General features: G+C 52.3%; 2 protein-coding genes across 2 annotated transcripts in view; one reads left to right on the top strand and one right to left on the bottom strand.

Moving 5' to 3' along the window:
* Nucleotides 1-11239, top strand: part of LOC311216502 (olfactory receptor 14A16-like) — a gene marked incomplete at both ends in the record, with an annotated part of 307014 nt that overhangs the window by 36886 nt on the left and 258889 nt on the right. The gene's annotated exons all lie outside the window — the stretch shown is intronic.
* On the bottom strand, nucleotides 4024-5134 carry LOC311216660 (olfactory receptor 14C36-like; the record flags this gene model as incomplete). The annotated part of the gene is made up of 2 exons (XM_084298188.1): nucleotides 4024-4070; nucleotides 4168-5134. 2 exons carry the CDS (start codon nucleotides 5132-5134, stop codon nucleotides 4024-4026), a joined length of 1014 nt encoding a protein of 337 aa, XP_084154314.1.

The raw sequence follows: 11239 nt of genomic DNA, 5'->3' as shown, positions 1-11239 counted from the left end.
TCCAGTGGACTGCTCTAAGGAGCTCCAAGGCAGGTTACATCAGTGCTGGCCCTTGAGGGGACACTCCAGGAAAGTTGCATTGCACTTGGACTTCTGGAGAGATTTCTTCAATTTGCTCTCAGTGCCTGAGGTTTGTGGGCTCATCACCATCTGAAAAGAGGACTGAACTTCAATTTCCCCCACGTTCCTGCCTCTCTCCTACTGCACAGCAGAAAGGACTCCTCTGAAGCCCACAGAAGACCCTGCCCCCATGTTACTCTCAGCCAGCACCAGACAAAGCTCAAGCTGAAGAAAAGTTTTGCAAAGAGAGGCTCAGGCTGGGGGTGCTCTAAGACTTGCAATAGGTTTTGCTCAGAGACGTCTGGTCTGCCTTTGTTCTGCCTTCTCCTCTTTAACATGCAACGATGTCAATTATCAGAAAATGCCCATCAGCAGCTCTGTGACGGAATTCCTCCTGCTGGCATTCACAGAAACGTGGGAGTTGCATCTCCTGCACTTCACGCTCTTCCTGGGCATCTACCTGGCTGCCCTCCTGGGCAACGGCCTCATCCTCACAGCCATAGCCTGCGACCACCGCCTCCACACCCCCATGTACTTCTTCCTCCTCAACCTAACCCTCCTCGACCTGGGCTGCATCTCCACCACTCTCCTCAAAGCCATGGCCATTTCCGTCTGGGACATCAGGGCCATCTCCTATCAAGGGTGTGTTGCACAGGTGTTTTTCTTTCTCTTCTTCATGTCTTCAGAAATTTCTGTTCTTACTATCATGGCCTACGACAGCTCTGTTGTCATCTGCAAGCACCTGCACTATGAACCCAGAAGTCTGCCCCAAGGCAGGAGATTTAGTAGAGGCTAGGAGTATAGGAGGATACTGGCAAGTGCCTAGAGCAGTGGGCACATCCAGTGCTTTGGAATTTCACCCCTGAGCAAGTGCAGAATCCTAAAAAAAATGGTGAAATGAATGAAAAAAGGGTTGTGAAAATACATAAATTGCTGCAAAGAGCTGGGGCTTTTGCTATGTATAGAAGACACAGTCAATGCTACTCCAAGTCCAGTGACAGGCCCTCCTGCAACTCCACCCTATGTGACGGTCCCTGCAGCCACTCCAACTCCTCCGAAAGGCCCTGAAGGCACAACTCCTGCAATGGGCCCTGCAGGCACTTCAACCCCTCTGATGGACCCCATGGCTGGGCCAGAGAACCAACCTGTGCCACTATTGGTTACACCTTTATGCAAGAGAAAACTATGGATGAAAAAAAACATTATTTTTTTTTCCTTAGAAAGGAAAGAAACTCCTATGCAGACAAGAAAGGAGGAAGAAGACAAGGAATGCTTCAACAAAGTTGGGCCATCAAGGAAGAAGGAGGGCAAAGAGGAAGAAATCGGAGCAGCATCAGTAACCACAAGACCCCTATCCCAGGGCGAGCTATGGGATTTGTGAAAAAAAATCTGGCATCATTTAGGTGAGCACATTGTCACTTGGCTGCTCCAGTGCTGGGAGAACAGGGCCAATAGCCTGGAATTAAAGGGCAGAGAAGCCAAGCAGCTGGGATCCCCCTCTAGGGAAGGGGTGATTGACAAAGCAATTGGCCCTACCATTTATCATGGACTGACCCAGACTGCCCTGAAATGGGGGAAGCTCCTGAATACCTGCAGTACCTTGGTGACATCATCATGTGGGGCAACAAAGCAGAAGTATTTGAGAAAGGGAAGGAAATAATCCAAATCCTTCTGAAAGCTGATTTTACCCTAAAACAAATGTCAAGGGACCGCAACATTTGATCCCCATGCAGGCTGGCCAGGGTCAAGGGGACCACAGCTCAGGGATGGGATGATGGGCATCAGTCATTGGGTGGTGAGCAATTGTATTGTGCATGACTTGCTTTGTACACTTAACTATTATTGTTGTTATTGTTGCTGTTATTATTATTGTTGATCTCTTCCTTTTCTGTCCTTTTAAACTGTCTTAATCTCAACCCATGAGCTTTACAGGTGTGGAGCTGCAGGGGCAGTGAGCTAACTCTCTAACGGCAGTGTGGTGCTGAGTTGTCGGCTGGGATAAACCACAACGTCATGTTTGAAAACTGCACATCAATAGCACAAATCACACTTCTAACATCAGTCTCTCCCATGTTCAGAGAGGAGCAGTCGCTGATGACTTCAGTCTGCGCCAAACACCAAACCCCAGGAGAGACCCTGCTGCCCTCAGGAGCTGTCAGCCCTGAGGCCTTGGGGACACCTCGAGGGAGCCCAATGGCACAGAGCAATCAATGCCATGGTTGGGTGCTGTGCTGCTGAGCTGGGCCAAGCTCCTGCGCCCAAGGGGAACTCCTGGCAAGCGGGCAGCGCTGAAGAGAGGCAGCTCTGCCCAGGAGCAGCTCCTCTGCACAGCACAGCAGGGCTGGGGGCACTGCCTGCAGAGACACAGTGCTTAAAGGCAGGCAGAAGTGGCAGGATGCCCAGAGCTCCCTGCGGGAGAAGACTTCCCAGCCCTGTACCCAGTAAGTCTCTGGCTGGAGGCAGGAGAAGCCGGGGGTGCAGGCAGGGATGTCCAGGGCTGTGGTGCAGAGCAGGGTCCCTGCTGTGCCCCAGGGGCTGTGTGCTGGGGAAGGGCCTCTGCCACCTGCCAGGCTCAGCACTCAGCCTGTCCGGGGAGCTGCCCAGGGCGCTGCAGGGAGAAGCTGTGTGTGGAAGGAGCCCCCCTGGCAGGGCAGTGTCCTGCTGCTGGCGGGAGGCTGCTGCCTGGGGCAGCCTGCTCACAGCTCCACATTAAAATCAAGGGAATTTCAAAGGGAACTTCACTCTTATATTTCCTTAGCCTCTGCTTTCAGTTTTCTCTTCTTTTGGCTCACTGCTTCAAACTGTCACTGGCCTTGCAAGGTCTTTCTGCAGGTCTTGCAAAGTCTTTCTGCAGTTGTGCCCAGGGACCTTCACTCCATTGGTCCCGGGCTGGGGCTTTCACTTCAGCTGAACCTGTGTTGGCCGTGGCACAAGCAAGACGCCTCTTACAGCTGTGCTCTGCATCCTCCTTCATGGGAGGGCACCACTCCGTGTCCTTCACTGTGCTCGCAGTGTTTGTCTTAGCTCACGGATGAACCAGATTTGATCTGCTTGAGTCTTCTGAGGCCCAATCCCAGGCCTATTGCCTGCTGCACCTATAGCACAATAACTATTACTTTCCCTTACTACGCTGATTGACCTGATGAGTCTGTTCATAGTAATCGCTTTTAATTTCCCTAGTTGGAAGGAGACATATTCCCAGACCGGGACAAGCTGCTGAGTTCTGCCACAGCCCCTCACAGTCACCTGCTATTGAGTCTTTCAGCCTCAGGTTGTCACACGTGACTCAACACGAGTTTCTCAGGGTCTCAATGGCCATTTCAAGTGTAGTGAACTCCAGCAATCCACTGGCAAGTGTGCCAGGATGCATGGTGCATTCCCACAGGAATCCCTCACAGAACCTATGGTTTTATCTAGGCCACAGTCTCAAGTTCCCAGACTGCAGTGGCTGCCTTCCAATGATTGTGACTTATGTTGGACTCATAGAAACACAGAACCATAGTGTCATGTAGATTGGGAAAGACCTCCCACATCATTTGGGTCAGGCCAAAGACGACAAGCTAACAAACTCTGACCTGTATACAGCTCTTCCTGATAAATTCGGCAGTGGCCCTGTGTTCCTTTTGTTTCCTCTTTAACTGTAACTTCAGCAGGAATAGTTCATCTTGGTACCATAGCACAAGCATACAGAGGTCAGTGTCCCCTGCTGTGTCCCGTGCTCCTCTGCAGCAGACCCTCTGAGGCCTTCAGCCCCTCTGTACCATTCCTGGGGGTCTTCAGGCATCTCCTGCCACCCCAGGGCCACAGCAGCGTGCCCTGACCTGCTGCAGAGAGAAAAAGGTTTACTATTCCTGTTTATTAATCCACTGACAATAGGTCTCAGAGAAAGAAATTGCTCCAGCTTCATTTATTTTGATTAAATACACAGAGAGCCTGGAGCCTTTTTTTCACTGAAACCATAGGTCACACAGACAAGGGAATACTCAGGTAGAAGAAAGTGAAAGGCTTTTCTGTGTAGACAACATTACAACAAGGACACAAAGGAAAAACAACCAAATAAATCAACAAACACCAAACAGAAAGGCAAGAGTGCCTGTCGTGACATACGCTGGGAGTCATTTGCAGAAAAAGGTAGACAGTCTGTGGCCACAGATAAAAACCCAATCAACAGTTTCCATATTGAATCCCTGAGATCCTGGTTCCTCATGCTGTAGATGAAGGGGTTCAATACTGGAGGCAGCACTGAGTACAGAACTGCCACAACGAGGTTCGGGTTTGGGGAGGAGATGGAAGGGGGCTTCAGATAGGCAAATATGACAGTGCTGAAAAAGAGTGAGACAACGGAGAGGTGAGGGAGGTACGTGGAAAAGGCTTTGTGCCGGCCCTGCTCAGAGGGGATCCTCAGCACTGCCCTGAAGATCTGCACATAGGAGAGCACAATGAAAACAAAGCATCCAAAACCCAAAAAGGAAGTGAACGTGAGAAGCCCAGCTTCCCTGAGGTAGGAGTCTGTGCAAGAGAGCTTGAGGATCTGGGGAATTTCACAGAAGAACTGGTCCACGGCATTGCCTTGGCAGAGGGGCAGGGAAAATGTGTTGGCAGTGTGCAGCAGAGCATAGAGAACCCCACCGCCCCAGGCAGCTGCAGCCATCTGGGCACAAGCTCTGCTGCTCAGGAGGCGCCCGTAGTGCAGGGGCTTGCAGATGGCAACGTAGCGGTCATAGGCCATGACAGTGAGAAGAGAATGCTCTGCTGAAAACAAAAAGACAATCAGAAAGACCTGTGCAGCACATCCTTCATAGGAAATTGCCCTGGTATCCCAGAGAAAATTGGCCATGGTTTTGGGGACAGTGGTGGAGATGCAGCCCAGGTCGAGGAGGGCGAGGTTGAGGAGGAAGAAGTACATGGGGGTGTGGAGGTGGTGGTCGCAGGCTACGGCGGTGAGGATGAGGCCATTGCCCAGGAGGGCAGCCAGGTAGATGTCCAGGAAGAGCGCAAAGTGCAGGAGCTGCAGCTCCCGTGTGTCTGCGAATGGCAGGAGGAGGAACTCAGTGATGGAGCTGCTGTTGGACATTTGAGACATCCTAGACAAAGGGATGATCCAAGGAAGGAAAGACAGTGATAATGAGGAGAGAGATCTCTGAGAAAAACTTAATCCATGTCTCACTGAAACCCCCTACAATGACTTTCCCATTTCTGAGACTTTTCTCCTGCTCTGTTGCTTGAGCTTTGGATGGTGCTACAGTCAAGTGCCACTGGGAGTAGGGGACACTGCTGTGCACTTTGGAGGAGTCACGCCTGTCCTACAGGTCTAAACATAAAGAAATCAGGAGTGACCTCTGATTAAATGTACCTCTGATGTATGTGGACTTCCCAGCATTACCACTCTCAACACTCTTGACTGCCAAACGGCATTTGTGGTTTAATTTGTTCAAACGGCATGTGTGACACTCTTCTGAGTTTTTTGAGGGTAGAAAACCCTGGCATTTTTCCTACATTCCAGGTGAGTTTTTGTGAATGTCCTTAGTGTAGTGAGGATAACCAGTCTGTCCATCTACCCTGGTCTCAGCCAGACTCCTCTAGGGCTAAGTCAAGGAGTCTGCTGAATGATTGTGGCCTCCAGAATGTCTGGGAAAATGATTCAGCTTTTTCCTTCCCTCCCGACTGCATTGCCTCAAGCCCCAGAGTTTAGAAGGAGGTTTGGGAACCTTTCTTCTAAGAACCGATCTGCGTGGTGGGACCAAGAGGGTCAGAGCTTGAGCTACAGCTGATTGCCAGATCTGCAGGGAGCCATAAAGCAACAACAGCAACACTAGGTGTAGGAGCAGAGAGAAACAGCACAGGGCTTCTGCCAGGGGAGGCAAGGCCAGGGAGAGATTGACAAGAACTCAGGAGACACTGCTCTGCTGCAGGTCCTGCTGCTGAGGTTATGAGTCACGTCCTCAATCCTGTGAGCTAGAGGGCAGACAGAGAGGTGCCAGACTATTCTGTTAGCACTGTCCTAACATTCCCTGCCCGTGGCTCTGCTGCCTGCAGCTGTCCCTGCCTGCAGCTGGGTCTCTGTCCCCACGCCTCCCGCCTGCAGCTCACAGCCCCCATCCCACCCGCTGGGTGCTCAGCTCTGCCCTGCAGACACCTCCTGGCAGCAGGGCTCTGCCCAGGGGCAGCTCGCTGGGGGCACATCCTAGAGCCCAGGTCACACAGACCCTGCTGACACTGCACGAGTGGTGATGGAGCTTTCTATGGGCTGAGGGGAAGGAAAAGGACTGAATGGGGGTCCTTGTAAACTTCCTTCTTATGACATATAAGTCTCAGTCACTTCTTGGAAATAGCAGGTTCTATTTCTATTCCCAGTGAGCCAAAAGAAGAGAAAACTGAAAGCGGAGGCTAAGGAAAGATAAGAGTGAAATTCCCTTTGAAATTCCCTTGGTTTGATGTGGAGCTCTGAGCAAGCTGCCCCAGGCAGCAGCCCCATTCCAGCAGAAGGACCCTGCCCTGCCGGGGGGGCTCCTTCCACACTCAGCTTCTCCCTGCAGCGCCCTGGGCAGCTCCCCGGGCAGGCTGAGCGCTGAGCCTGGCAGGAGGCAGAGGCCCTTCCCCGGCACACAGCCCCTAGGGCACAGCAGGGACCCTGCTCTGCACCACAGCCCTGGACATCCCTGCCTGCACCCCCAGCTTCACAGCGTGCAGCTGGCCCACGACAGGGGAGCCCTTGGGGCCTGGACAATGACCGTATGGCAGGGAACCGCTGCGCTGGAGCACGTCCTTCTCTACAGGAAATAGAATCACAGAATCACAGAATCACAGAATTTCTAGGTTGGAAGAGACCTCAAGATCATCGAGTCCAACCTCTGACCTAACGCTAGCAGTCCCCACTAAACCATATCCCTAAGCTCTACATCTAAACGTCTTTTGAAGACTTCCAGGGATGGTGACTCCACCACTTCCCTGGGCAGCCTGTTCCAATGTCTCACAACCCTTTCAGTAAAGAAGTTCTTCCTAACATCTAACCTAAAACTCCCCTGGCGCAACTTAAGCCCATTCCCCCTTGTCCTGTCACCAGGCACATGGGAGAACAGACCAATCCCCACCTCGCTACAGCCTCCCTTGAGGTACCTATAGAGAGCAATAAGGTCGCCCCTGAGCCTCCTCTTCTCCAGGCTGAACAAGCCCAGCTCCCTCAGCCGCTCCTCGTAGGACTTGTTCTCCAGGCCCCTCACCAGCTTTGTCGCCCTTCTCTGCACCCGCTCAAGCACCTCAATGTCCTTCTTGTAGCGAGGGGTCCAAAACTGAACACAGTACTCGAGGTGCAGCCTCACCATGACATGCTCTGCCTACAGCCTCATCTGCTCTGGAACAATCCAGGTCTAGGGGACATCCAGGATACTCCAGTGCATTTCAATGCACGTAGACTTACCGTGTTAAGGGTTGCAAGCATTGCTTTTCCATATACTCTCAGATTTCTAACACTCCACACAGTCTTAAACATCTCTCCCTTCTCTCCCCTCCCCGTGCCAGCTGCAGGCAGTGCCCCCAGGCCTGCTGCGCTGTGCACAGGAGCTGCTCCTGGGCAGAGCTGTCTCTCTGCAGCGCTGCCCACTTGCCAGGAGCTCCCCTTGGGCCCAGGAGCCCGGCCCAGCTCAGTAGCAGAGGCCCAGCCCAAGGCCTCCCTTGCTCTGCCCCCCACCAGGCTCCCTGCACATGGCCCTGGGACTGCAGAGGAACCTTCTGGCAAACAGTCTGAAGGAATCCCTGGGGTTCCTTCTCTCACTTGGCACACACACTTCTTGACAGCAGATTCACTTCTCCTAAAATAAAAATAAAGTTAATAAAATCTGTATAAGATCCACCTTCCTTTGTCCTGTCCATGGAATTGGCAGAAGGCTGGGGGAGCCCTTTTGGGTGAAGGTCAGAGGAGAGACAGTCAGGGTGAAAGTGTGGTCGTGCTGAATGGTTGCGGATTCTTCAGAAGAGACAATTGGGGATGATCTATGAGAGGTTGCCCTGCACGTGAAGAATCTGTCTGGATGCATGGATCTCTTCTATGGATTGGGCAGCGGACTGGGGGAGCCCTTACGGTTTAGGGACAAAAGCCAGTCAGGGTGACAGCATGGCAGGAGGTAAATGTCTGCAGCCAGGCTGAAGAAGTGGGCAAAGTCTTGTGGAAGCCATTGGAGTAAGTTGAGTTCAATGACTCCATGTCACCATGAGGGGCTTTTAAACACAGAGTCACAGGACAGTGACAGTGCTTGGTGCAAACATTCCCCATGTTTTCTATGGGTTCTTCGAGACAGCTTCTGTGCACAGCTGCCAGATGGGCCAGCCTAGGTGATGTTCACCAGGATCTGGGACTTGCAAACAGGAAAACCTGTGTCTTGACACTACTCCTGCACAAGGCATGATGTAGTCCAGCTGCTTTTCATCACATGGAAAGAGATGACGTTTCATGGACAGACCTACACAGACCCAAAGCCGTGGGCCATGGGGAGGCTGTGGCAGCCTACAGGAGATCATGGCATCCATCCTAGACCATTCTCCCCACTCCTCTTTTTGTCTGCAGTGCTGCCCTACTCCTCTCTCTCATCATGACATGGTAAGAGTACATGGACATATGCCCTTCCCTTGTGTACCACCTCTGGCTCCTGCATGGCAGACTGGGGGATGGTGCTGAGGCCCTGGCATGTACTCCAATTCACTCTGTAAATCCCATCCTTCTTTCAGAAGTGAGTGCTATGCAGTGAAGATTTCAGGCACACCAAGGGGCTGTTCCATCCCAGGTGCCTTCACTCCGATCTTTTGAAAAATCCAGGCCCCGGGACAAGACTCAAACCCAACCATTGTGGGAGGGCTCCCAACAGCAGAATCATGTTGGTATAAGGGGACCGTAGTGGTATCTCCAGGGCTCCACTTCCTTTATTCCATGGCCTTTGCCACCATTTGGAGATGTCCCTGATCTGTTCCTGATCCCAAAAAGAACTGGGCAGAAGGGAGGTGACTGTTTCTCAGGACAAGAAGGGAAATCTCTCATGTCTCTCCTGAGCTGTGCCATATTCTTGCTGCTGACCTCACAGGTCTTCAAATGACACAGGCTGATGTTACAGGGGGTGCACTGTATCACCAGGATATCATCACTGGAGCTGCGGCAGTGCCGCCACTTCCCTGTAAGGCCTGGTCCCCGCTGGGCACTGCTTGGGTGCTCCCCACCGCTGTCCTTCTGTGGCCAGGAGTGGGGTCAGCAGGCAGCAAGCTTGCACTGGGCGACCCTCGCTGACAGGCGGAGGAGCAGGGGCACCTTGCAGAGGAGCTGTGGTTGAGGAGCCAGGGCGGGCATCCCTTGTCCTGAGCTGAGGGCCAGCAGCAAGTGAGTTGGAGGGCTGCTGGAGGGTGACCATCACTTTTGGCCTAACTTCCATGCTCCAGGTGCTCCTGCAGCTCTCCTCCAAAGGTGAGGGTGTCAGTAGCCCCTTTCCAAGATGTGTCAAAGGGGCTGTCAGCTGTCCAAAGCTGCAATTCCTGGGCTTTGGGGGGAGGCTGGAGAAGGCTGTTGGCTGCTGTTTTGAGACTCCTGCCTGATTGTTCCTCTGAGCTCAGGGGACAATGTGGCAGCCAGGACTCCTGCGTCCTGATGCTAGGGATGCCCTTATCCCTAGGGCTTCTCTAGGCATGCCTCCTTGCTATGGGGGACCGTCTAGGGCCAGGTTTCCCTGGGAGCTTGGTGCCTCTTTGGGATCTGGCTCTGGAAGGAAAAACATAGAACCATAGAATCATGGAATGGCCTGGGTTGAAAAGGATCTTAAAGATCACCTAGTTTCACCCCCCCTGCTCTGGGCAGGGTTGCCAACCACTAGAGCAGGCAGCCCAGAGCCACATCCAGGTGGCCTTGAATGACTCCAAGGATGGGTCATCCACAACCTCTCTGGACAACATGTTCCAGTGCCTCACCATCCTCTGAGTGAAAAAAGGTTTCCTAATTTCTAGTCTAAACCTCCCCTGTCTTACTTTAAAACCTGGGGGCTTCAGTCCTGTACTCAGTATTCCAGGTGGGGTCTCACAAGAGCAGAGTAGAATGGGACAGACACCTCCCCCTCCCTCCTAGCCACTCCTTTTTAATGCAGCCAAGGACATAGTTGACCTTCTGGGCTGCAAGCACACACTACTTGCTCATGTGCAGCTTCCCATGCAGCAGGACTTCCAGGTCCTTCTCCACAGGGCTGCTCTCAAGTTCTTCTTTACCTAGTCTATATAAATACCCGGGATTGCCCAAGCCAAGAGCAATGTCTTGCACTTGGTCTTGTTAAACCTCATTAGGTTCTCTTGGGCCCAGTACTCCAGCCTGTTCAGGTACCTCTGGATGGCATCCCTTCCCTCTACTGTATTGAGTGCACTGCTCAGTTTGGTGACATCTGCAAACTTGCTGAGGATGCACTCGATTCCATCATCAATGTCATTGATAAAGATGTTGAAGAGCACCAGTCCCAAGACCGACCCCTGAGGGACACCACTTGTGACTGGCCTCCACCCAGACAACGAACCGTTGATCACAACACTTTGGCTGCGACCAGCCAACCAATTCTTGATCCACCTAACAGTCCATCCTTCCAATCCATATCTCTCCAATTTAGAGAGATGAATGTGGTGAGGGACCATATCTAAGGCTTTGCTCAAGTCCAGGTAGATTATATTCGTAGCCCTTCCTTTGTCCACTGATGCCATCACTCCATCATAGAAGGCCAACAGATTGGTTAGGCAAAATCTGCCTTTGGTGAAGCCATGCTGGCTGTCTCAAAACACCTCTTTATCTCATGCATGCCTTAAGATGTGTTCCAGGAGGGACTGCTCCGTGATCTTCCCAGGCACAGAGGTGAGGCTCACCGGCCTATAGTTCCCCAGCTCTTCTGTTCTCCCTTTCTTAAAAATGGGAGTCATGTTTCCCTTTTTCCAGTCACTGGAGGCTTCACCTGACAGCCATGATTTATCAGATATGATGGAGAGCAGCTCAGCAACCACATCAGCCACCTCTCTCCACACCCTGGGATGTATACCCTCTGGCCCCATGGACTTGTACACATCCAGTTTCATTAGGCAGTCCCGGACTTGTTCCACTTTCACAGTGGGACAGAATCCGCTCCTCTCACCCTCTCCTCAAGGTTCAGGGTCCTGACAGACACAGGAAACTTGA

The sequence above is a fragment of the Netta rufina genome, assembly GCF_964035555.1.
Source record: "Netta rufina genome assembly, chromosome: 18".
Taxonomy (NCBI): Eukaryota; Metazoa; Chordata; class Aves; order Anseriformes; family Anatidae; genus Netta; species Netta rufina.
The sequence above is the reverse complement of the archived record's forward strand: the minus strand, read 5'-3'. Positions and strand labels throughout refer to the sequence as shown.